At 46.7% G+C, this 27,017-nt stretch overlaps 1 protein-coding gene across 6 annotated transcripts in view; it reads left to right on the top strand.

The window, feature by feature from the left end:
- Positions 1-7,058: 7,058 nt before the first annotated feature.
- Positions 7,059-27,017, top strand: part of NRF1 (nuclear respiratory factor 1) — a 76,861-nt gene continuing 56,902 nt past the window's right edge. Inside the window, exons 1-3 of one of the 6 annotated variants that reach the window (XM_053404605.1) lie at positions 7,059-7,650; positions 23,477-23,711; positions 26,754-26,868. In XM_053404605.1, coding sequence (XP_053260580.1) covers positions 23,489-23,711; positions 26,754-26,868 — 338 coding nt within the window. In that variant the 5' untranslated portion in view covers positions 7,059-7,650; positions 23,477-23,488. The remainder of the gene's footprint in view (positions 7,651-23,476; positions 23,712-26,753; positions 26,869-27,017) is intronic. The other 5 variants (XM_053404604.1, XM_053404603.1, XM_053404607.1 and 2 more) reach the window with 5 other exon arrangements.

Genomic DNA, 27,017 nt, shown 5'->3' with positions numbered 1-27,017 from the left:
TGGAGTGGTGGATATGAACGAATTCCTATGCCCCACAAATAACCCAGAGATGCATTTTAAATAAAAGCACACATTCTACTCGTGTAAAAACACCAGGCAGGCCTCACAAATAACCCAGAGATGCATTTTAAATAAAAGGACACATTCTACTCATGTCAAAACACACCGGTTCCCAGACTGTCCGCAGGCCAGATTTAGGCGGCGATTGGGCCGGATCCTGCCCAGGCCTTAGTTTGCCTACCCAAGGTTTTGAGCAACGTTTCCCTTACATTGGCACTTCGCAAACGACAAAATTTGGCTTGCCGCTGTTTTTCTTGGCTCTGCTCCTGTGTCTTCAGCAGCAGCCTAACACTGGCAAATTTAGCAAGTAGCGTGGCCAGGTCAGGAGCTCGCTTTGTGAGAAACGTTTCCCTGACTAAATCTCTGCCCACCATAGTGGCTGTTGTAGGAGCAGAGAGTTGGTGGGTATGGTTAGCAAGCCTAATTGTTGCAAGCTCCCGGGGTGTCAGTAAAAAAGCCATTTTGGTATATAAGCAGTACAAGCACTGAAAATAAAATAGCAAGGTAGCAACGTCATGTGAGTCTCTCCAACTCCCTGCTGGAAGCTAGATCCTCAATTCCTGGTGATGTCAGTGTATCCTCTGAGGGAAACTTGTCCGTTGAGTGTCTGCAAACCTGCATGAGGCTATCCAAGTCCCTATGCCTTATATCTCCATGACCTCCATGACCATGGAATCTATTGTCTGATAGAAAGGATTTACCAGGATTCACTGGAATTATATTCCTACCAACACAACAGGCTGCGAGGCTAGGGAAGTGTGCAGCTGTTCATCACCCTGCAAGACTACTGTTCCAGCATACCTGCTTTATTCAACAAACCTGCGTGAGTCTGCCTGCACATGTGATGCTAGTAGAGCACATAGTCACTGTGGTTCGTAGGAATTTAATTTTAAAATTAGGTATTGTAGCCTTATTGGAGTTCACCGATTGGGTCTGCGTTGCTCCGGGACAGGAGGAAGGAAGTCAAATGACACCGAGGTTGATTCAAAGAAAGAGTTTATTCTGCTCTCCGGATAGCAGAAGGCACTTGCATGATCAAGTCCAAAGAAATGACAAGTTTCATGCAGTATATATATCCTCCAGGTACCCTCTCCCTCCTTCCAACCACGTCAGCCTATGTACACAGGTTGACATCACATATGTTCTTGCTCTGGTATTCTTAACCATAAAAGGGTTTCCTTCCTGTACTTCTGACCATAAAAGGATCTTCCTGTTCCTACTCTTATCTGGGAGGAAGAGGTCATTGTTGTAAATAAAAAATATGCCCTTTTCCCTTATGGGGTATCCAAGAGCCCATATAGAGTCCTTACATAGGTTCCCTATTGGTAGGAGAAAATAACAGAGGCCAACCAGAGAATATTGAGAAGCAAAGCAGCTAGTAAGCTTGATCTTTATTGATCTGTTGCAACACGGTGCTCCCCTCACTCGCAGGAAAGGAGGAAGACCCACAAAAATGCTGTGCAAGGGCTTATAAAGAGTTTTGAAATTCCCATCCTCTAGATCAAGACCACCCCCAGAAACATTACACATACATCACAGAAGGGGTGTAACCTAAGACCACCCCTCAGATACATCACACCTACATCACAGAAATTTAAATGTTTTTCTCCTGTCACAGTTTATCTCCTGTCTGGCAAGTTACTTGATTGGATTTCCTGGGGAGCCTGGCCATTCTTTTGTAGTGGTAAAATACTTATTTCCTGGGCCAGAGAAAACATTTGGTCAGTTTAGGAATCAAAATGGTTCCAGGTTGGTCTTCCTGTGTTGATCTATGTATGTGCAGTTATGAACATTACCATATATCTAAGACCATAAAATTCCTATCACATTCTAGCCCCTGCAAGGTCAAACTGGAAAAGTCTCCCCATTGTCTCTTTCCTCACAAATCCTGTCTTAAGGACACATTTAAGATATGAATAAGGTGTGAGCCTGTGACCTGGCCCAGGAAATAAGTATTTTACCACTACAAAAGAATGGCCAGGCTCCCCGGGAAATCCAATCAAGTAACTTGCCAGACAGGAGATAAACTGTGACAGGAGAAAAACAACATTTAAATTTCTGTGATGTAGGTGGGATGTATCTGAGGGGTGGTCTTAGGTTACACCCCTTCTGTGATGTATGTGTAATGTTTCTGGGGGTGGTCTTGATCTAGAGGATGGGAATTTCAGAAGTCTTTATAAGCCCTTGCACAGCATTTTTGGGGGTCCTTCTCCTTTCCTGCGAGTGAGGGGAGCACCCTGTTGCAACAGATCAATAAAGATCAAGCTTACTAGCTGCTTTGCTTCTCAATATTCTCTGGTTGGCCTCTGTTATTTTCTCCTACCAATAGGGAACCTATATAAGGACTCTATATGGGCTCTTGGATACCCCATAAGGGAAAAGGGCATATTTTTTATTTACAACATCATCATCTCTTTTGGTGTTTTCCCCGGACATCGGCCTGTGCGTCTTTTGTGGTCAGCACATAAGATAAGGTACTGATGTATCTTCTCTGTTCCCCTAGAAGAACAGCCAAGGTCATCCCTTGCTGTGACTGATAAAGGAGAGAACTTGTTTATGCAACTATGTCCTTGTTTTTGCTCAACAGCTCAAGTTTTACGCATTTTAGAGTACTCTCTTGGAGAAAGAAGGAGGGGTTTGAGTCAGTTTTAAACTCACTGCACAGAAACCCATTCCTTCAGTATGAGCCCCACACGAAATTAAATTCCTACAACTTGAGGGAATTTAGCAGAGACTGAATCTCGTGCCTGAAGCAAGGCAGCACCATCTCCTGGGTCCATTGCCTGCTTCTCCCCTTCTCTGCCGTATGGCACACCTGAAGTTGAGCGTTGAAGGCACTTAAGGGACCCAAGAAGAAACACTCCACTTTACCTGGATCCCTTTTCCCCTAAGGGCATATCTAAGGTAGCCTAATTTCAGAGGCTGGGAGTGCTGTTTTGGTCTACACTGAGACTCAAATGGGCAAGCAGCAACAACACAGAACGACCAGTGTGCATTGCTTTAAATATCAGGAAAGCAGTTGCATAATACACAGGATGTTGCAGGTCAGCTGCTTTCCGCCCCTTGTTCCTCAAAATGAACCTCCAGGCTGTGTTTTCCCGCCCCCGCCCTCTGGTTTCTCACATCACACCCCCATCGATTATTCATCCAGCTTTCCCTTATGTCTTGATGGTGCCAGAGTGCCACCAGCCCTTTGTATCGGGTAAATATTGTATTTAGCCACCAAGCCCTCGATTCTCATTTGCTTCTAAAGTAGGGTGTTGCCGTCTGTCTCTCCACCTGGGACCGAAATCACACAATCATAGGCCCAAGCAGCTCTGAAACCTTCCCTTTCTGCCTGCTCACCTCTATGCTTGGGACGAGAGTGATGGCATAAACGGAGCTTCCGACGTCCTTTTGTCCACCGCCGTTGCCAAGGCACCAGGAATAAAAGCACCAACTTGGGTACGCACAGAACCTGTTGATGATGCAGGCAAGCTACTGTAAACTGCCCTGTGGGCCACACCACACCAGCTCTAGTGCTCTGAAGCGCAGGGTGAGGGTGAATCCCCCAAGTGGGAGCAAGCAGGCAGTGGCAAGAAGCTGAAGCCACAGTATTCTGTCTTGGCAAGAGGCAGAGAGACCTTTTCCTTAGGAGACTCTGAGCTGGTTGAGAATCCCCTTGCTAAGCACTTCTGCAAAACGTTAATCTTCCCTTTGTTCTGCTATCAGCTGTTCAGGAGGCTGGTATGCCCTAGGATTAGGATTTATCAAGTGTATTTGTGTGCGCAGTGGGAGTGTAAAAATTCAGCTTACTGTATAATCAGCAGAGGGAAATCTGTTCAAAACAACCCCCCTCAAATATCACATGCAGCTTTCCCAAGAGCCTTTTGTAAGTGGCACCTCACCCTCCCCTTCCAAACCAGGTCTTTCCTAAGGGAAAGGATGGGTAGCGGATGCCCTGTGGAGCACATTCAGGCAAAATCTTCCCCGCTACCTGCAATCCTAGCCCTTTACCTGGGAGTAAACCCAATAGGGTGGCGCTGTGGGTTAAACCACAGAGCCTAGGACTTGCTGATCAGAAGGTCGGCGGTTCGAATTCCCGCGACGGGGTGAGCTCCCGTTGCTCGGTCCCTGCTCCTGCCAACCTAGCAGTTCGAAAGCACGTCAAAGTGCAAGTAGATAAATAGGTACCGCTCCGGCGGGAAGGTAAAAGACGTTTCCGTGCGCTGTTCTGGTTCGCCAGAAGCGGCTTAGTCGTGCTGGCCACATGACCCGGAAGCTGTACGCCGGCTCCCTCAGCCAATAAAGCGAGATGAGCGCTGCAACCCCAGAGTCGGCCACGACTGGACCTAATGGTCAGGGGTCTCTTTACCTTAAACCCAATAGGACTTACTTCTGACACGGTTAACACTTTCTGGAATGCCTTCACCAAGCCGAACATCCCAACGTCTTCCTCCCTGAGCTTCAGAAAGGGCAGCATCACACCCACCATGGCAAGCGCATTTGGCATCTACAGACTAAGCCCTATTGAACCCAGTAAGAAGCACTCTGCTGTAGAGATTGGATTTCCAAGTCCCCTTTTAGCCATGAACCCCACTGGGCGACTTTTACACCAATCACTGCCTCAGCTTGACCTACACCACAAGGTTGTTGTGAGGGTAATGGGGAGAGAACCGTGAATTGAGCTCCATAGAGGAAAGGTAGCCTATAAATGTATTAAGTAGTGAAATAAATAAAAAATATGCCTAGGCATATCTCCCACCTGATTCTTAAGATACTGGGCAAGGCAAATGCCCAGTCTGAAACATAGCTGTCAACGTTTCCCTTTTTTAAGTGAAATTCCCTTATTCCGAATACGATTCCTCGCAAGAAAACGGAAAAATTGACAGCTACGGTCTGACAGGATGCAAGGACCACCGGATGATGTATCACTCTTCTAAGAAGCGAATGCATTGATGGAATACCATGTATAAGCTAGATGTGAACAGGAAGAAACACATCAGTGGTGGGATGTAGTGGTGGCACTAGAAGCAACCCTCTTCTGCTACACATATAACATGTATGCAACACACACAGTCCATGCACCAGTACATTGTTGTGACCAACAAACCTGGCACCAACTATCCACCCACCAGTACCACAACACAACCAGAATTTTTAGCATGGGCCAGACCCTGCATTTTAGTAAATCAGTATCTGCTTGAAGAAACTGCAGAAACCAAATTCTTGATGCTTAATAATTAAGTCTATTGAGAACCTGAGTATTAATGAATGAGGGAAATGTTTTTTTTTCTTTTCAAAACTGGAACACTGGGCTATTTGTATGTGCAAAACTGCCTCCAGGGTGTTTTTTATTCATACACCAACACATCACACACTAGGAAATAACACCTTTCTCTCTGCATGCACCCATTCTTGGAGGCAGCTCCAAACTTCGCTCTCAAATATTTGGATTGTGTGACAGGGAACTCCCAGGCCCCTGCATTCTGTCAAAGGCAGGCCTGGTGGCAATTACAAGCTAAGTCTCCCTGCCACCAGCGTCCAAGTGGGAGGTTTTTCAGAACCCCTGCAAACAAGGATGTGCCAGCCTGTGAATGTTAACAGTCTTTCACAGCTGGATGACGCAAAAAGCCACACACACCTTTTAATGCAAGATTTATTTATAAGCATTGATGAACCATTTAATATTTCAAAAATCTCTAAGCAGTATACAGTATAAGACTTGCAACATAGTCATAATCAAACTGCCAGAGTGCCAGCCTAAGCCTGAGGACAGTCAAGTTTCCAATCCCACTCACGTCTATCCTACCTTGTAGGATTCTTCTTCGAATGAAAGGAGTGAAGAAACAGCAAAACCCATGTATGCCATCCTCAGTTTGTTGAAGGAAAGATGGGGTAAAAAAATGTGATCTAATATGAAAGAGAGATGCAGTGTCGTATGACCTGGAACTGGCAACCATAATGTTATGTATTGATTTTCTGCTACCTTCAGTTGAAATAATTTTGCAATGCTGAAAATACACAGGGATGTTCCTATGAACTGAAAAGACTCAATGGCCCAATTTGCATAAAACGACATGTGCTGCTTTATATAAATAGATGCAAATTCAGGTGTATGCGTGTTCCACAGCGCTTTGCAGCACACCCTACAGTCCAGTATAATAATAATAATAATAATAATAATAATAATAATAATAATAATAATAATAAATTTATTCCACAGTCTTGTTCTATGGCAGGGACTTAAGGTGGCTTAAAGATAAAATAGCTGAAAACAAAGGGGGGTCATTAAAAACAATTAAACATTAATAGAATTTAAGCCATATATATATATATATACATATATATATATATGTATAATCTATTCAAAACATACATACAATTACCATAAAAACAGCACAGCACCACGCCTCTCGTTAAAAGCAGTTGGCTGCCCAAAGCTGGCATTATGTATTTATTTATACCGTACATCAAAATGTAAAAAATAAGTTCTAAAAAGGCTGGTGGCACAGAGGCAAAGGCCAGGAGACAAGTGGCCTCGCCCTCCCATCCTCTTAACCACCCCCACCTTATTAGCCATCTTTTGCCCAGTATTGCTTGAACTGTAGATTGTAAGCCCTTCGGGGCAGAGGCCTGCATTTCTTCCCGAGCCTGTTTCGCAAAGCCACGAGGGTGCCGCTTTAAGTGGCCAATGCTTGACGTCCCATGCCCCTGCTTATCACCGGGCTCTTCCCGCTCCCTTCACTACCACCACCACCACCCTCCCTCCTCATTTCAAGGGGCGCCTCCTCCTCAACATGGCGACGGGCGCCCATTGCAGAAAGAACACCCGAAGACCTTCCCAACATGGCGAGCCTCCCCCCGCCCTCCTCAACATGGCGCCGCCTTCTCTTCCGAGCGGGTAGCGTCCTTCCCATCATGGCGGCCGCACAGCCCGCTCGGATCGGGGACGCTTTTGCGAGCCGACCTTCCCAAAATGGCGCCCGTTTGTCTTCTCCCCACCCCCCCACCCCAACTACGCGCCCCTCTTTCCGACCCACGCCGCCAGCTCTCCAGGCCTATTAAAAGCCTCCCCCCGTCTTCCCTCGGTCGTTTCTCTATCGGCGTGAGGAGGATTAAAGTACAGAAAACCCAACCAAACCCTCGTTGCCCTTCCCATCATGGCGGCGCGGCGGCTCCCCTCACGCCGTGCGTCCTCCCTCCCCCCTCCCCTCCGGCCTGGTGCTGCTCCTGCCACCACCGCCCGACTCGAGTGCCGCCCGAGCTAGGCCCGTTCTGAGGCGCCCGCCTTCCCGGCTTTATTCCCCCCCCCTTTTGCTCCCGCCATCGCGGCTGCGGCGGCTCCTCAGCCGTGAGGTGAGGTGGCGAGGCCTCCTCTCGGCCTAGGCCGCGCCTGTTCCCCTCAGCCGAGCCCGAGGAGGGGCGCGCGCCCGCTCCCCTCCTCCCTCCTTCCCTCGCTCCCGCGTGTGCGGGTCTCCCGCGCCCAGTCGCAGCAGCCTCCTCCTCCGCCGCCACATCCCGCCGCCTTCCTCCTCCTCCTCCTCCTGCCTGCCTGGCTTCTCCTTCTTCCTCCACGGCGCAGGCCCGCCGCAGCGCAGCCGCTCTGAGGTGAGTGTCCTACCGCGCAATCTCCCAGCAGCTCCTCACTCGCCTCGCGCCAGACCCGGCGCAGCCGCAGCAACGCGGGGGCCCCGCACCTCCTCGCCCTCCGCCTCCTCCTCCTCCTCTTCCGAAGAAGAAGAAGGAGAAGGAGAAAAGGACCACCAGCCGCCCCCGCCGACCGGGCGCGCGCGCGCTCCGACCCCCCCTCACGAACACCCCCCCCGCCTCACACCGGGCCCGCCGCCGCCCCCTCTCGCCCCCGCGGGCCGAGGCCTGACTAGGCCCCGAGGAGCCTCTGAGGGGAAGGAGGGAGACTTAGGCCGGCCGTGAGGGAGGGGGGGGTTCCCTTTAAAAAATAGGGAGTTATTTTGACCCTCTTTCTGAAGGGGGGGGGAGGATGAAGAGACCCTAACTCGGGGGGGGGAGGGTTGTTGTTGTTGTTGTTGTTGTTGTTGTTGTTGTTGTTAATACTATTATTAATTGCACTTATTTTATTTCCCGCCCTCTTTTCGCGCTAGGCCGCGACTCCTGGGGTAGATTTGTACGGCTACTTTATATTCCATTCCCCCCCCCCCTTTTCTTAATCTTGGGCGCGGGAGGGAAAGGGACGCGCGCGCCTTTTTTCGAGGAACCCCCCTCCTCAAACACACTCAGGGCAGTGTCAAGATGGGGGTCTTCCTATTTTCCTTTCCAAATCCTCCTTGATTTTGGACGTGGAGGTGGGGCGGCCTCCTGATGAAATCCAGGCTAATTCCAAGTAGCCAAGAACAACCTCGCCCTGCTCTTTCCCCCTTAAATAGGAACCCCCTTTTTTGCCCACCTCCCCATTTTGAGAAAGCGGGGGCATAAAGTACTGGTTGGAAAGCAGTAACTTGGAAGGATTTGTCTGCCCCCACCCCTTATTTTTTTCTTTCTTTCTTTACTGGAGGCCAGAGACTTCAAAAAAAATAAATGATTTTCATCTTCTTGCACAAAGGGGAATTTTAAAGTTGAAAGGTGGGGCAAACTTACCCTAAATAAATACATTTAATATGTTGATAAGAAGGGAGGCAGTCACCAGGTGTTGCTTTTGTGGTGTGGGGGGGGGTAGGAACCCAGCCTAATCTCTATTGTTGGGATTCCTAACAGAAGTGCAAACTTCTGTCTCAAGTTGATTTCCCCCCACTGACGGCTCTTGATCCCCCTGTCATTGAGAAGGGTGGGCCCTTGCATGCTCTAAGAGAAATACTGTGTACCACCGAGATATTGACAGTTGAAGGGTGTATAAATTCTGCTAAATAAATATATTTCTCCTGGGTTCTGGTTATATGTAGACTTGCATCTTTTTAATGTTTAAATGTACCCACCCCAATCCTTTTGGACAGTGCAGAAGGGGACCATAGTGCAGGTGCCTAATCTATTCCCACCGTCTTTACCTGTCCCTAAATTGGTGTGTGTGCTTGTACCCTTTGACTGGTTGGCATGGAAGGAGGAGTATCTGTTTGCCTGAAGAAATGCAGGGTGCTCCGTCCAGGGTGAGGATCCTTGCAAGAGAGCAAATCTGTATTCTTAGACAGGGAGGAGATGGATTCTTTAGACAGCTCTCGTTCCTGGAAATGGGTGGTTTAAGGCTTGGAAGTCTTTGGTAGGGAATGCTAGAAAGCTCATGGCTCATTGGCTGTGCTAAGGAAGCAGAGCCAGCTCTAGCGAAACTGGCATTGCTCAACTTGCTGCTGTAGCTTCCCCCCAAAAAGCAGGGTGGGGGAGGGAGAACCTGTGGCCCTCCAGTTGTTGGACTACAACTCCCATCATCCCTGACCCATTGACCATGCTGGCTGAGAGTTGGAGGGCCAAAATCTAGAGGGACACAGGTTCCCCATCTCTACCAATGAGGGCCAAGGTTGTTGCCCGATTCCCTTCCCTATTAGAACCCAGGTACTGGAGAAAAAGGCAGATATCTCACTGGTTCTTTCAATATGTTCAGGGACTAGCACAACCTTAAGCACCCTGCAGTTCAGGATCTGGACCACAGCGTTGGAGATGCCTTTAGTTTGTGCATTTAGTGTCTTGCAAGTGCCTTTCAAAAAGGAGTGCTCCATTCCTATCCTAGACTCCTTCCTTCCTTCCTTCCTTCCTTCCTTCCTTCCTTCCTTCCTTCCTTCCTTCCCTCCCTCCTTCCTTGTTCTTTCCAATATGTTTGATGTGTGAAGGGGCCGTTGGGGTTTTACCCCCACATTAACTATGTCTCGGAAGCAGGTGATGTATGAAGAGGTAGAAGTTTTGTCTACTAACCCTCTTCCCAAACTGTGTTGGGAGGAATGAGCCAAGGCTCAAAGTTGCTGTAGCAGAGGAGCTGCTAGTCAGGGGAAGTGGCAGACTGCCTATCCTTTGCATATCAATAGAAACTGGGCGTGGTGGAGTTCCTTTTATCTAAGGCAGGCTAGGCTTTGAACTGTGCAGGGCTGCAAGGGCACTGGAGGAGAGAGAGAGGGAATGGCTTCTTCCCCAGGCCTATGGTTATGTGGGAGTGGGTTGAATAGAATTTAGTGCATTTAACACAACTTGGATAAGAAGTGTATGACGGAAGCTGTAGTACAATTTGTTTGAAAGTTAACCTCTGTGTACCAATTTTTCTGGTGTTTTACTGGAGGCCAGAGACTTGTGCAGATACAGGACTTCTGTTTCAGTGTATCTGAAGAAGTTTGCATGCACATGAAAGCTTATACCCAGAACAAACTTAGTTGGTCTCTAAGATGCTACTGGACAAAACTTTTATTTATTTATTTATTTTATTTTGACTGCATCAGACCAACACGTCTATCTACCTGAATCTAGATAAAGAATATGTAAGATACTTTGGTTAACATTGCATTTTGTCTGGCATAACTTGCAGTGTTAGAAACTCAGATATATAATCTAATTGCCCAATGGCACCTTAAACCTGGGTTACGGTTGCCACAATGGAGTATCTCGGTGCCTTTTGCCCCCAGTGAAGTTTTTAAAAACAAATATTATCGATTTCATCTCTATACTACTTTATATTTTAAAGAACAACTCTCAAAGTGGTTTGCAACGTTTTAAAACATCAAATGAAACAATCCAGAATAAAACAAATGAAAGCTTCAAGGAAAATATTTCAGATCTTTCTCTAAGTGACATTTTGCTTTCCCCAGTCACCAGTCTGGCGTCCAGAGATCCCCACATGGTCATCGTAGGAGCTGTGTCAGTCGCAAAACACACATGGTGCCTGACTAATTTCTGTCATTGGGCATAAGACATTGGGAGGGACACCAGCACTAGCCCTCTACACCAGAAGAGAGAAGCTGGGTCAGTTGCTTGTAGCTGCAACTTCCTACTGTGCATTAAGGTGCAAAGAATTTTTATCCTTGTTAGAATTGCAGCCCCCCCCCCCCGTTTTTACGCAAGAGGGAAACAGTGACAGTAAAACTGGTTTTTAAATAGGTTTCTTTGATATGCAGAGGACCCTTAGAAAGTGTTATCTGGAACCAGGAAAATTCATCTGTTATCCCACAAGGATAATTTCTCCCTGGGCTTTTTTCTTTCTTTCCTGAAAATGTCAACATTTGTTTTGCTGCATTCATGTTTCAAAGCGGAGTGGAGCTTCTGTGTCTGCAGTCTCCACTTCTCTTTAGGCTTGCTTCAGACAAGACTCATTTCCTACAAGGAAGTAACTGAAACCGCTTCTTTAAATTGGCTCATGCCGTATGATTGTAAGCATTTTGCCTGAAAGCAAGTCTCCCTGCTGCTTACTGCCTTGATCCCCACACATGATCCTCCTACACAGGATCCTTGCTATCATTCAGTTCTTTGCCATAAGATTTCTCCCCACACCTAAAATTTCTGCAAGAAGGAAATAGGTGTGTGCGTGCAATACACACACACGGTTAATGTACATAACTTAAAGCAATTGTTTTTGACGCACAGTGAATGCTGTGTCAGTAGAGATACAGGCTGGATCTAGACCAGGGGTCAGCAAACTTTTTCAGCAGGGGGCTGGTCCACTATCCTTCAGACCTTGTGGGGGGCCGGACTATATTTTGAAAAAAAATATGGAATGAATTCCTATGCCCCACAAGTAACCCAGAGATGCATTTTAAATAAAAGCACACAGTCTACTCATGTAAAAACATTGATTCCTGGACCGTCCGCAGGCTGGATTGAGAAGGCGATTGGGCCAGATTCGGCCCCCAGGCCTTAGTTTGCTGACCCCTGATTTAGACACACCGAAGAAAACAGGTAGAGAAAAAACAGGACTACACATCTCCATCTGGTGGCACAATGTTACATCACATATGCAATGCATTTGTTGTTGTTTAGTCATTTAGTCGTGTTCGATAAATCACTTTTTCTTTACTAGTCTAGCTGAATTCACTGTGATTTATAGACTATTACAGTGTTGGGCCAGAGCAAGAGAAACACATTCAGATCCCCTGAACACGCAAGGTTCAGAAAAAGGCAAGCCAACATGATCAGGGTTGTGAAGCGAGCAACCCAACCATAGGACTTTTTAGGGCGTTTTAGTTTAGAGAAAAGGTGCGTAAGATGGAACACAGAGGTGTATAAATTTCTGCAAGGTGTGGGGAAAGTGGATAGAGAAAAGTTTTTATCCCCCTTTCATGCTATTAGAACCCAGAGCGACCCAGTAAAGCTGAATGGTGGAAGATTCAGACCAGACAAAAGTCACTCGCACAGCACATAGATATTGGGAAGGAGACAAACCATAAGCCTGTGTTTGCACATAACACTAAGCCAAACTATAGCTTAGCTCCACGTAGAGCATCAGGAACAGCAGAGGAGTGAAGTGGCCGCGATTTTTCATCTTGGACAGATATCTGCACAAATGTTCATTCATGTTAAACTTTAGTTTTGACTTAACTTAGTTATAGATGAACCAGACCACAGTCTCAGGTCAATCCACTTCACTTGGCAGTAGGATGAAAATAGAAATGTAGCCAAAGAAAAATAATCAGAATTTAATGGAAGTATCTGCCCACACTAGAATTCCAATCAATGTTTTGTGATAAAAGCAAGAGTCTTCTAGTAGTACAGTCATACCTCTGGTTGCGTTTGCTTCATGTTGCGGATTTTCGGGTTGCGAATGTGCAGAAGCGATCTGCGCATTTTGTGTGTGCACAGAAGTGCTCTTTTGCGCACGCGCAGTAGTGTTGCTCTACTTACAGACTTTTTTGGGTGCAAATGGCACCCCAAAACGGATCACGTTCGTAAGTAGAGGTACCACTGTATAGCAAATAAGGATGCTGGTGGGATAAAAATTAGTTACGTTTATTGTTGATAATTCTGTTATATTGGGTGGGGGGAAGAAATACTTAACAGTACAAATCAAAAGGTTGCTTACCTGATTTCACCATAGCATTGAGAGTGTTGTAATCAGCAGGCCCTGCTTCCAGAAAACAGAGATAATTTCTTTCCATGGTCTTAATCTTTAAATCTCTTTGGCTACTTCTGTCTTCTGTTATGGTCTCATTCAGTATGTTAGCGAGAGGGGCTGTACTTTTGCTTTTAACTTTGTCTTACCGTTGCTCCACCCAACCATAATACTTTTGTCATACTCTTGTTTCCAGTGGCATTGGGGCACCGGTCTCCCAAGTGTGGGTGTGGTGTTCCAGCATAGCATTTTAAACTCTCACCCTTGCACCATCACAAATATGAGGCTGGCAGAGGACAGGGCACAACAACCCCAAATCAACAAGCTGCACACGTAAAAGAATCTGTGAACGGAACAGAATTCAGGGGTTGCTTTGGCCCCCAAGTCTGCCGTGGATTCCTGAACTTGCACATGAAGGCGCATAATGCACAGTCTGACCACTGGTTTATTTAGCCCAGTATTGTCTACTGTGGCAGCAGCGCTCAAGGGTCTTAGGCAGAGATCTTCGCCAACAGATGTTTTAAAATGAGACCTTCCACCACTGAGCTTTGTCCGACTGCTAACATAGGCCATGACAGCTTTTCACATACTTAGTCTGATTCCACATGCTTTCCTCACTAATGAGTTTTAGGCATAGTTTTGGGCTTCCTGGCTGAGTAATGTCCAGGTCCAGTGTGTGTACTTTTTACTTGCTTGCTATGATGCTGTGTTCCTCTCTAGCTTAAGAGGAGTACAGATATCCTCCATAGATGTGTTGAGTTTCCAAGGGTTCAGTGGGTTCACCCCACCCCCAGTGTGTGGCTAAGGACCTACAGACTAGCCTTTTGTGTGTGTGTATTCAAGGGTTAGTACACATTTATACATATTTTATACATACACACACACACACACATATATATACATATATATATATATATATATATATATATATTGGTACCTCTGGTTGCGTACGGGCCCCGTTCGCAACATGAGCAGAACGCAACCCGTGTGTGCGCAGGTCACGATTTGCCACTTCTGCGCATGCGTGTGACATTTTGAGCGCATGCGCGAGCAGTGAAACCCGGAAGTAACCCTTTCCGGTACTTCCGGGTCGCTGCAGGATGCAACCTGAAAAGATTTAACCTGAAGCAAATAAAACAACGATTTCAAACATTAAAATACAGAGTTCTTTCGAATCCTTAGACCCCCTTCCCTCCATGAGTTCCATCTTTAAGATTAAATTTACTGCATCTTTTACCATTATGTATCTATTCTATAACTATAATTACCATTTAAAAATTCCACATTACGAGTGTCTTTACATCCCTCCCAAAGATTTTAACTTTTTACAGTGGTCTTTTAAGTAAATTACAGATTTACTCCAGTCTTTAGAAAATACCTGGTTTCAGATCTTCCCCACCAGTTTTGCCATTTCCACATACTCCATTAGTTTCATCTCCCATTCTTTTGTTGGTACTTCTCCTTCCTTCCACCTCTGGGCTAGTAGCATTCCCGCTGCCGTTGTTGCGTACATAAAAAGTCTTTTATCTTCTCTTGGGAACTCTTCACCTATAATACCTAGTAAAAAGGCTTCTGGTTTTTTGACAAATGTTTTTTTAAACATTTTCTTTAACTCATTATATATCATTTCCCAGAAAGCCTTTACCAATGTACGTGTCACCACTGAGTTCAGTGAGATTTCATACAATCGCAGCCTAAGTTCATTCCCACTTTACGTCTTAAGCAGTCATTGTTGCAACCCCTTAAGAGTCACAGCTCCTTATGGTCTTGTCGCCAACATAATGCTAAGGACCCATCTGTCAATGCAAGGATTTATGCTATTGCAACAAGACTTCTCCTTCCCCCATCCCCTAAATCTGCTCTGGGTTCCCCCCCCAACCCCCCCCAAGCAGATTTGAGGAGGACGGGGAGGACAACTGGATTGCACAACTGGAAATCCTTGAGTTGTTACTTAGCACTACTTTGGATATAACCCTGAACATGTAAAGGAGCTATGAATCTGGAAGAGCTGGGCTACTCTTTTGCACTGTGACTGACAGAGAGGCTCCCTGTCCTGCAAATTCAGGAAATCTGTGAAAGATTTAACAAATCTTGTGTCCAGGTGCCCCGACTTTGTGGAACGCTCTGTCCCAAGAGACTAGGGCCCTGCGGGACTGGACATCTTTCCGCAGGGCCTGCAAGATGGAGCTGTTCTGCCTGGCCTTTGGTTTGGACTCAGTCTGACCCTTATGGTTTTGATCTATGGGCTACTTTTAAAATGAGGTTTCATTTTAAATTGCATTTTACTGTAATTTTACTGGTGTTAGCTGCCCTGAGCTCGGCTCTGGTTGAGGAGGGCGGGGTATAAATAAATGTTGTTGTTGTTGTTGTTGTTGTTGTTTGTAAGAACCATAAATGTCATAGAGGAGTTTTGTCTGACAATGGTGTCTGACAACTACTTCTATGTCCAAATACAGCTGAGGGCACAGATCATCCGTCTTCGCCTTGTGTTCAACTGGAAACAGCATGAGCCCAAAACCTCTCAGGATCATCAATCTCCATTTCACCCTTCCTGGGTTCTGGCTATGATATCATCCTTATAAGAGATGAGATCAGATAGGAAAGAAGCAGGCAGATGTCAGGGCCTCCTCAGTGCTGGCCCCTGTACTTTGGAAGCGTGTTAGCAAGAAGATAGACCACAACCTGCTCCTGTTTATTTTTGGAGGAGGAATTAATGGAAGGCAATTCTTTTTTCTTGAGCCTTTGGTTGGGCTCTCTTTAGCCTTCCCAGTTGCACTTCCTGGGATCAGTCCCACTTCCTACAGAAACCTCTTCCTTGCAGTGTCAGAGATCAGCGCCTGATAAAGGACGGCAGGGTGTTTGTGTGTGTTGGTGCTCCTTTCACCCAGTGCCCTGTTCTTTCAGCGTTCGTCGCTTGTTCAGCTGGTACATGCAAGTACATATTATGAGGCCGCCTTTCTCTTTGAGGAGGGACAATTGTTTTAAATTGCCCGGCTGCCCTGTATCAAGACCTGTCTTCAGGCAAGCAGCTCAGAGCACTTGCTAATGAGAATTTTCTCCGATGCCAAAATCCAACAGCCATTTTGCTGTTAACTTTACTTAAAACAAAGAGCTGCTTTGTATTCCCCTCTCCTTTTCGCTAGCAGCCCAGACTGTTTTTTCTTCTTTTTCAAGACTGTGATTATCTTCTTTTAAAATATGCTGCTAGCAGGGACTGTGCTTTGAAAATGTCAGTCCTGTAGGTGTGATATTTTGGGGAGAGGATTCTAGGCAGGCAGTGCACACAGAAAGGACCATTGCCCCAATCCTGGTTACTGGTTTGTTTGTTTTCACACAGCCCCCAATCAGCTACTGGCTATGAATATTTCCATATCATATAGCTGACATATGAAGGTGAGAGAAATACTTCAGCTCAAAAGTAATATTTGCTTGACTGGTTAAAATAGGATATTGGGCCATCTTGACTTTGGTAGAGATTGTTGTTTTCCAAAGTGGGTGGACTTGGAATCAAGGCATGGGTGGGCTTAGAATAATGCTTGAAGTTTATGCTGGCTGCAAATTGACCGCCTCAAGTCTGCTGTTTTCCAAAACCTGCAGATCTTGACTGCTGAAAGAGGAGAACTATCAGACCTTTTGGGCGGGGGGTATGTTGTGTACATTTTTATATAAAGATTTAGCTCAACATAGCGAAATGTCTTGAGTTAAAATGTTCAACTAGTAAAGTGTAACTTCTTAGGTGAAACTGACCATGCTGCATTTCCAGGGGTTTGGGAAATGGTCTCTGGGTGACCGATTTGCCCCCATTGAGGGTGGAGGTTAAGAGGCACTTTGCTATAGTGCGTGGGTAGGCAAACTAAGGCCCGGGGGCCGGATGCGGCCCAATCACCTTCTCAATCCGGCCCGCGGACGGACCGGGAATCAGCGTGTTTTTACATGAGTAGAATGTGTGCTTTTATTTAAAATGCATCTCTGGGTTATTTGTGGGGCATAGGAATTCGTTAATCCCCCCCCCCCAAATATAGTCCGGCCCCCAACAAAGTCTGAGGGACAGTGGACCGGCTCCCTGCTGAAAAAGTTTGCTGACCCCCGGCATAAGACCAATTATGAGGAGCTTTGGTCACATTTACGGCCGGAGTGGGGAACTTTTTTCACATGTACCCATCTGTGCAAGCTTCCAGGGGCCACATGCCACAGTGGTGTGGGGCCAGAGGCAAAAGTAGGCGGAGCAATGAATGAATTTTGCCTTTATATAGAAGGCCACCCACACCCCTCTCTATTCTAAATCCTGGCAGCCAAGAGGCATTATGAAGTAGGGCTGATGAGATGTGTGCCCCAAGGAGAGGAGAGGAGATAGGGCTGAGGAAGGCTTGTTCTGCCTGGGGAGATTCCCATGGACCCAGGCAGAGAGGCCTGGGGCTTGAAGTTCCTCACCTGCAATTTATGGCATGCTAATCAAAGGTTGCTCAATTCTCACCCTTCTGAAGTGCTTGGTTTCCGAGCATCTGTTAATTCCCCAATGCCTTTTAACTTGGTTTGAAGAGATAGCCTTTTCTAAAAAAGCATTAAAGAACAGATAGTTCACTCTTATGGTAATGCAATGCAAGGAGACATTTTAAAGACAGCCCCAAATTCTTGGACAGGTGCAATTCAGAGAGTTCTTGGCTGGTTAAAGAAAATTCTTGATAACGCCTGGAACCTTTTTCTGCTCTTCAGTGAATAAAAAATTGGTGCTGCTTCTAGTCAAAAGAAGGCATGGTGCAATGAAGAATGCCCTGAACATGTTCTCGACCCTTTTCCTCACTTGTCAGTGTCAGTTGTGAGCAGGAGCCCCCACCCCAAGACTTCAGACACAATAAATCATCCAGCGTGTGAAGAAACACATGTGTAATGTACCTGTACAGGAGTGCTAGGCCATTTCTTCCCCTCCTGATGTTTTTGACTACAGCTCCCATCAGCCCCAGCTAGCATGTCCAAAACATCTGGAGGGAACCAGTTTGCGGAAGGCTGTTAGTCAGTTCGGTACTGGTATTGCTCAGATATTTGAGGCGTATCCTTCGTTTCTCCTTGGTCACACATGCTGAGCCAGGCTCTGGCAATGTGGGGCAGGTCCTGGGGACAAGCTAAAGGGAGGCATGGGTAGAGATATAATAATAATAATAATGATGATGATGATGATGCAACGTGCACCACACCTCTTTCGAAATGGTCAGTTCTTGCATTTCCACATGTTATCTGTCAACTTCTACCAACACCCCTCCTAACTGCAGTAGAAGCCTCTTGGTTCAGGCTATCCTTGCCCACAAACTTGATCTCTGCCACCTTCTGAGCAGGTGCCCCTCTTGACGGTTCTTCTCTGGAATCAAGAGCGCAGCTTGGCAGCCTCCAGTTATACTGCCACAACCTTCAGCCAAACGCTCATCCGACAAGTGTCAATTCTCTGGCTGTTATGCATTATTATTATTTATTGAATTTATATGCTGCCCTATACCCGGAGGTCCCAGGGCAAAGATCAACATAAAAACCACATCAATGCATCAATGGAAGTAGTCTTTGGGGAATAAATGGAGCAGGATATGGAAGAGACTTGGAACATTAGATCATGAGGCTCTTAATTTCAGAGTCCCACATTGGGCAAAAGTTTCCTGCTTTTCAAGTAATTGGACTAGATGACTCTTGTGGTCCCTTCCAACTCATTATGATTCCATGATTAACTTGAAAACTTTAATTTAAGGGGTGCTACTGAATTGTTTGGAGAATGCCTGCCACAGTGAGCAGAGCAGAACTCTTTGGCCTCTCTCCATAGCTAGACAAACCAGCCCCTACCCAAATCCTTGCCTCACTTATTGCCCAATTCACTCAGTTATCAGGCAGTGCAAAATCTAGAGAATTTGGCTTTCAGAGAGGCACATCCGTCTGTCCTTTCCACACCACAGAGTGAACTGTATGGCTCCACAGAGGCCTTCAAGAGTCCTCCATATGAACCATCTCCAGCCACCCTCGATTGAGCATTCATGTGCACAAGCACAGCACCTCTGGAGTCTGAGGCCTCCGCAGCAGTCGTCTGCTTCCCCTACCCAAGCGATGAAAAATGCTGTAAAAGGGTTTGAATCCTTCAGGGCTTGGAACACGCCCCCCCCCCGCCCTTCACCAGCACTAGAGTTCTTGGGGAATTAAGAATATGGTACCCATATTTCGGGGACATGGATGGCGCTGTGGGTTAAACCACAGACCCTAGGACTTGCTGATCAGAAAGTTGGCGGTTCGAATCCCCGCGACGGGGTGAGCTCCTGTTGCTCAGTCCCTGCTCCTGCCAACCTAGCAGTTCGAAAGCACGTCAAAAGTGCCAAGCAGATAAGTAGGTACCACTCCAGCGGGAAGGTAAACAGCGTTTCCGTGTGCTGTTCTGGTTCACCAGAAGCAGCTTAGTCATGCTGGCCACGTGACCCAGAAGCTGTACGCCAGCTCCCTCGGCCAGTAAAGCGAGATGAGCGCCACAACCCCAGACTCGGCCACGACTGGACCTAATGTTCAGGGGTCTCTTTACCTTTACCCGTATTTCAGAACAACCCAAATTCTGTTTGCATGTCTGGGTAAACAAATGGAGTTGCATCAAGACACTGAGCCTGGGGAGTTCTACTTAAAAAAGGGACTTTACTTTCCTCTCCATGCGCACCCTCACAATCTGCTCCAGAAAGTCCTCCAAACTTCTGGAGAAGATGTTGGGCAGGGCGGCTTCAGGGGAGAGGAGAGGGGAGAGTTGCACAAACGGATGTCTGCAATCAGCATCAGATGGAACCCACAGGTTTAGTCAAATTTTTTCTGGACCACACCAGAGCATGGCCCCATCCATCTCTCATATTGTCCACCCGACGTTAGGTTCTCAAGCATTTTGAGCTATGTGCACAGCTCGATGAGCACAAAAGCTGTATTTTCGCATTATGTTTTCACTAAATTTTATCAGTTTAAGAACAGGTAATTTTTAGCACCTGCATTTTCTACCCACCTAGCCTTGTAACATAAGCTTCTAGTTATGTAACCCCATCAGTAATCTTACCAAACTTGCTGGTACTAATTGGCGACTGAAGGCTAATTAGCCTTTGTTATTACAAAGAAAATGGATTGTTAGCTTTTAGCGTTCTGTGATTCTTTTTATACAGTGCAACTGCAGTGTTTTGTGTGTGTTTCATATATTTATTATTAAAAAAAACTTGGCAAAGCAGCATCTTAGAAAACGGACACGGAACCAAGACAAAGGATACGAAGGCCAATTCCCCATTCCACCCCCACATCTGCTCTCCATTCTGAAGTATTCTTAGAAATCTCGTTCTGTGTTTGTGGTTGCTTTCTGTTGCTAGGGATCATTAGGAAAGGGACTGAAAATAAAAACTGTCAGCATTATAATGCCATAATACAAACCTATTGAGCAACTGCAGTTGGAATATTGTGTATAGTTCTAATAGCCACAACTTAAAAAGGACATTGCAGTGTTGCAGAAGGTTCAGAAAAGGGTAACCGAAAATGATCAAGGAGATGGAGTAGTTCCTCCATGAAGAAAGGGTGGACATGATAGAAATTCATAAAAATTGTGCTATGGCACAGAGCAGGCTTCCTCAAACTCAGCCCTCCAGATGTTTTTGGCCTACAACTCCCATGATCCCTAGCTGGCCCATCTGGCTGGGCTTCCCCAGCCACTCTGGGCGGCTTCCAACAAAATATTAAAATACAGTAATGCATCAAACATTAAAAGCTTCCCTAAAGAGGGCTGCCTTCAGATGTCTTCTAAAAGTCTGGTGGTAGCTGTTCTCTTTGACATCTGGTGGGAGGGCGTTCCACAGCGAGGGCACCACTACCGAGAAGGCCCTCTGCCTGGTTCCCTGTAACCTTCAGATATACTGGACCAAGGCCGTTTATGGCTTTCAAGGTCAGCACCAACACTTTGAATTGTGCTCGGAAATGTACTGGGAGCCAGTGCAGGTCTTTCAAGACCGGTGTTATGTGGTCTCGGCGGCCGCTCCCAGTTACCAGTCTAGCTGCCGCATTCTGGATTAGTTGTAGTTTCTGGGTCACCTTCAAAGGTAGCCCCACGTAGAGCGCATTGCAGTAGTCCAAGCGGGAGATAACCAGAGCATGCACCACTCTGAACTTGTGGATATCGAACAAAGCTGAGTGTTGGTTCAGGACAGAAAAAAAGAAGGTATTTCTTCCACACTGCACATAGTTGAACTATGGAACTCCCTCCCACAAGAGACAGTCACGGCGACTGACTTGGACAGGTTTAAAAGAGGATTAGACAAATTAATGGAGGAGATGACTCCAGTGGCTACTAGCTATGAAGGCTCTGCTCTGCTTCCAAATTTCGGAGGCAGCAATGATTCCGAATATCGGCTGCAAGAAATCACAGGAGGGGAAGAGATGCTCTTGCGCTTGGATCCTGCTTGTGGGTTTCCCACAGGCATCTGGCTGGCCGCTGTGAGAACAGGATTTTGGGCATGACTGGCCGCTGGCCTGATCCAGCAGGCTTTTCTTATGTTCTTACATTAATAAAGCGATGGAAGGAGTGCGGATGTCCTGCAAGCAATTACAGTGGACGCTCAGGTTACGAGCGTGATCCGTGCGGGATGCATGTCCGCAACCCGCAGCGTTCGCAACCTACGTCTGCGCACGTGCGGGTTGCGATTCAGCGCTTCTGCACATGTGCAAAGCGCGATTTAGCGCTTCTGTGCATGTGCAAAGCGCGATTTAGCGCTTCTGTGCATGTGCAACCGCCAAAACCTGGAAGTAACCCGTTCCGGTACTTCCAGGTTTCGGCGGTCTGTAACCCGAAAAAACGCAACCTGAAGTGTCTGTAACCCGAGGTATGACTGCATTAGTTCAGACCTCTGGCGAGACTGATCTTCCTTCTCCTGGCACTACGGTGGGGCGGGTGGTAGAGAAAGTGAAGTGGTCCACTTGGTTCTGGCCTAACTCACTGCCACCATTCAGCCCCCAACAGATTGCCCCTGAAGGATCATGCCTGGTTTGTACATCCGATGAGCCACACTGCCTCTGTTATAACGGTGAATAATCAGGGCACAACCCAATGGTTTAAGGTGCATTAGCGACCTTCACACCACATGTATAACATGAAACCTGACTGCTTGGGAAAGGAAATGCATGAATACTGAATGAGACCTTCATCCTGTTCTTTAGGATTTTAAGTTACAGTGCCGTTTTAACTTCGGGTTTTAGATTACGCCCCTGAAGAGGGGTTGCTCTGATGTCTGAAAGAGGAGCCGTTCCTTGTCTTTTAATTATAAATCCAGTATACCTGAAGGAGCGTCTCCACCCCCATCGTTCAGCCCGGACACTGAGGTCCAGCGCCGAGGGCCTTCTGGCAGTTCCCTCACTGCCAGAAGCCAAGTTACAGGGAACCAGGCAGAGGGCCTTCTCGGTGGTGGCGCCCGCCCTGTGGAACGCCCTCTCACCAGATGTCAAAGAGAAGAACAACTACCAGACTTTTAGAAGACATCTGAAGGCAGCCCTGTTCAGGGAAGCTTTTAATGTTTAAGAGACTATTGTATTTTAATTTTTTGTTGAAAGCCACCCAGAGTGACTGGGGAAACCTAGCCAGACAGGCGGGGTATAATAAATAAATAAATTATTATTATTATTATTATTATTATTATTATTATTATTATTGACAGTCTCCCTCAGGAGGTTGTGGACTCTCCTTCCTTGGAGGTTTTTAAGCAGAGGTTGGGTGGCCCTCTGTCATGGATGCTTTAGTTGAGATTCCTGCATTGCAGGGGGTTAGAATAGATGACCCACAGAGTCCCTTCCAACTCTATAATTCTATGATTCTATGAATAGGGAGAGGATATATATATATATATATATATATATATATATATATTGTCCAGTAGCACCTTAGAGACCAACTAAGTTTGTTCTTGGTATGAGCTTTCGAATGTACACGAAAGCTCATACCAAGAACAAACTTAGTTGGTCTCTAAGGTGCTACTGGGCAATTTTTATTTTCTTATATAGTTCTACTGTCAGACCAACACGGCTGCCTACCTGAATCTAGGGGGAGGGAGACAGTCAGATCAGGGACCATGCTCAGCCAGTGGCTCCTGAGACGCCTCAGCCTGCATTTTTTGTCACTAGCCTGTCAGGTCGCAATGCAGGTTCAGCAGTCATAAGAACATAAGAAAAGCTTGACTGTTGGAGCAGACCAAAGGCCCACCCAGCCCTGTACTTACAGTGGCCAACTAGGTTCCCTCTGGGGCTCCCACAAGCAGGTCCTAAGCACACCAGTGCTTTTCCCACCTGTGATTCCACCTCTTCAAGATCCCCACCTGTTCTAGGTTCTGATCTTTGAAATAAGTGTCAGGAATGGATATTTCAGACTTCACTTTTTCTTCCTCCGCCTGATTTCTCTCCCCTCCTGTATCTCCTTTCCTCTAGCAGTAGCTACCGATGGAGGAACACACGGTGACGCAGACGGAGCACATGGCCACCATCGAGGCCCATGCGGTGGCCCAACAGGTGCAGCAGGTCCACGTGGCCACATACACAGAGCACAGCATGCTCAGTGCGGACGAAGACTCACCCTCTTCCCCCGAGGACACTTCCTACGACGACTCGGACATTCTCAACTCCACGGCTACTGATGAGGTGACCGCCCACCTGGCCGCTGCAGGTACATTGCTGGCGCCCTATCCTGTTTTACCCCACTTGCCCCATGTGCCCTAAAGGGGCATAGCATTTCTTCCTCTCTTTCACATCAAGACTTGACTAGGAAGTGCAGAGTTGGCCACAGGTGCCCAAGGAGGAGGCCCAAAATTCTTAAAGGTAAAGGGACCCCTGACCGTTAGGTCAAGTCGCGGACGACTCTGGGATTGCGGCGCTCATCTCACTTTATTGGCTGAGGGAGCCGGCGTACAGCTTCCGGGTCATGTGGCCAGCATGACTAAGCCGCTTCTGGCAAACCAGAGCAGCACACGGAAACGCCATTTACCTTCCCGCTGGAGAGGTACTTATTTATCTACTTGCACTTTGACGTGCTTTCGAACTGCTAGGTTGGCAGGAGCAGGGACCAAGCAACGGGAGCTCACCCCGTCGCGGGGGTTCGAACCTCCAACCTTCTGATCAGCAAGTCCTAGGCTCTGTGGTTTAACCCACAGCACCACCCACGTCCCTCAAAATTCTTAGGGGATCCACAAATGCTAGAATTGATACCCATAGGGTTTTTTTAAAATTTTGGTAGCAGCAAATACTTGTACAGTCATACCTCATGTTACGTCCGCTTCATGTTATGTTCTTTCAGGTTACGTCCCGTGGCAACCTGGAAGTACCGAAAAGGGTTACTTCCGGGTTTTGCCGCATGTGCAGACGTGCAAAATGACATCATGCGCAGAAGCGGCGAATCGCAACCCGCGCGTGCACAGAGGCGCCACTGCGGGTTGCGTTCCTTTCATGCTGCGAACGGGCCTCCAGAACGGATCCCGTTTGCAACCAGAGGTACCACTGTACTGAGCACCGAAGCATTTCCAGGTCAAAGGATGTGGCCATGTTAATATTTCAGGATGTAAGTTCTCCAAACTCTGAGAAGACTTCAGTGGGGTTCACTTGCCAGTCACAGAGGCTTCTTCCAGTTCCTTAGGCATGTAACATGCATGAAAAACAAATAAAAACCCCTCTTGATTCACAAAGAGCGCTGCACCCTTAGAAAATACTCTGCCCCTGTTCAATTTTTCGATGGTTGGATTATGTTCTGATAACCACCCGCAATCTGTTTACGTATCCCTGGGTGTGAGCGTCACTTCTGGCACCTGGTGGACGAGAGTGGTGCAAAAGGGAAGGGCTTTTTCTATCGGGGTTGATTTTTCACAAGGGTCAACTGAATAGTTTGGGCAGTTTAAGTGTATCTAGCTATTTTAAGGTGGTGCTGTGGTCTAAACCACAGAGCCTAGGGCTTGCTGATCAGAAGGTCGGCGGTTCGAATTCCCGCAACGGGGTGAGCTTCCGTTGCTTGGTCCCTGCTCCTGCCAACCTAGCAGTTTGAAAGCACGTCAAAGTACAAGTAGATAAATAGGTACAGCTCCGGTGGGAAGGTAAACCCACAGCACCACCCGCATCCCCCTGGAAGAAGGTACAGGGTTATAAAGACTAGGACTTGCCGCCTGAGAAACAGTTTCTACCCAAATGCGATTTTGGTTTCAAACGCAGTGTAAGGTAGTCTCTTTGGGAGTATATTGTATTTAATTATGGGGTCTCAGAGTTTTTAGGGGGTTAACCAGGCTGGGATAGCGGACTTGTGGGGTTTTGAATGTCTGATGTAGATTTTTTCAGTTTCGTTGTTCTATATGGGACAATGACAATAAAGATTATCGTATCGTATCGTATCGTATCGTATCGTATCGTATGATGCCTTTTGACTATACAACGATCTGCATATAGTGGATGAATTCTCTCTTAGTATATTGAATAAATAGCATGTTAAACTGAGCAAAAAGATCTCTTCACCCCTCCCCTCAAAAGCTCTGATTAGTGAAGGATTAAGATGAAGGAGCAATGCAATTTATTTCAAAACAATCGTACAAGGACTAATGCAGGCACACACTCTTTCATGATTTGACCGGTCCATACCTTGCTGGCAGAACTGCCCTGGAATCTTGTCTTTAAAAACCAGTCCCAGGAAGGGGAACCCTTTCCCCACTCATCTTCATTTTTGGGGACATTTTACACACGTCCTCAAGCCAGATTTTCTAGTGTGAAGCTGCAACCAGCAGAGGGCAGTACAGCAATTGCAACTGACAATGTTTCTTTCTCATCTGATATCTCCATGTTAGGGTTCTAACTTCGTTAGGGTTCTAAATCCATCCCGTTTACGATGAATAATAACCTGTAGGGTGATTTTGGGAACATATGTATGGAGAAAGATACTGCGTGAAATAATTGCTGTTGAAATTATATCTGGAAGGGTAGTTGTATTAGTCTAATGGTGCTGTTTATTTATTTGCAGAATTTATACTCCACTCTTTAGCCAAAAAGGTTCTCAGAGTGGCTTACGGAAATTAGCTATGAGACAGTCCCCACCTTCACATTCACAACCTAAAAGAGCACGACACGTGAGGAAAAAGGAGTGGGAGGGAGGAGGGAAAAGCAAGCTCAATCACACATTCATAAAGTTACAGTTCTTAAAGTTGCAGCCAACTTTAAAGACCAACAAATACATCATCATCATTATTTAATTAACTTACGAATTGCCTTTCACGTGAGGCAGTTTGCAAATAGGCCATAACCACAGCTAAAAAATAGTTTTGAAAACAATACAAAAATCCAACTAAATATAGTTTTAGAAACGATACGAAAGACTCTCCAGTTGTTTTTGGGAAGCACAGATGGGGGCACCTGTCATATCTCAGCAGTGATCCTGTTTCCCTGAGCAAGCAACACTGAAAGCCCTTGCTCTGAGTTATTGTGGAGCAGGCTTCTGATGCCTTTGAAGGAGAAATTGTACAGGGTCTTATATGTTGGTACCTTAGGGCACACTGCAGCAATCCCACCTTGAGGTTACCAGTGCATAACTATGTCATAAATGTCCGTGGATTTGTTCAGCTTTTCTTAACCTCGCAGATATTCTGTGGAATCTCACCAGTAGCTTGCTGTAGCATTTATGGCCTATGGTGTCTTCGGCCTGTGGCCCACCGAATATTCAAAACCCATCTCTCGTCCGCAGGCCCTGTGGGAATGGCCGCTGCCGCTGCCGTGGCAACAGGCAAGAAAAGGAAACGCCCTCACGTCTTTGAGTCCAATCCGTCGATCCGCAAGAGGCAGCAGACGCGTTTGTTACGGTAAGAGTGTCTGAACGCAGAAAGCTGACTTACACTGGCCCGACATTGTCTCCTCCAACTGGGAGTAGTTCTCCAAGGTTTGGGGGCAGAGAGGGGTCTTTGTCGGCCCTGCTACCCAAGAGAAGAGTCTCACGCTCTACCCAAGTGAG

The sequence above is a fragment of the Podarcis raffonei genome, chromosome 10 (assembly GCF_027172205.1).
Source record: "Podarcis raffonei isolate rPodRaf1 chromosome 10, rPodRaf1.pri, whole genome shotgun sequence".
NCBI classification, from domain to species: Eukaryota; Metazoa; Chordata; class Lepidosauria; order Squamata; family Lacertidae; genus Podarcis; species Podarcis raffonei.
The sequence above is the reverse complement of the archived record's forward strand: the minus strand, read 5'-3'. Positions and strand labels throughout refer to the sequence as shown.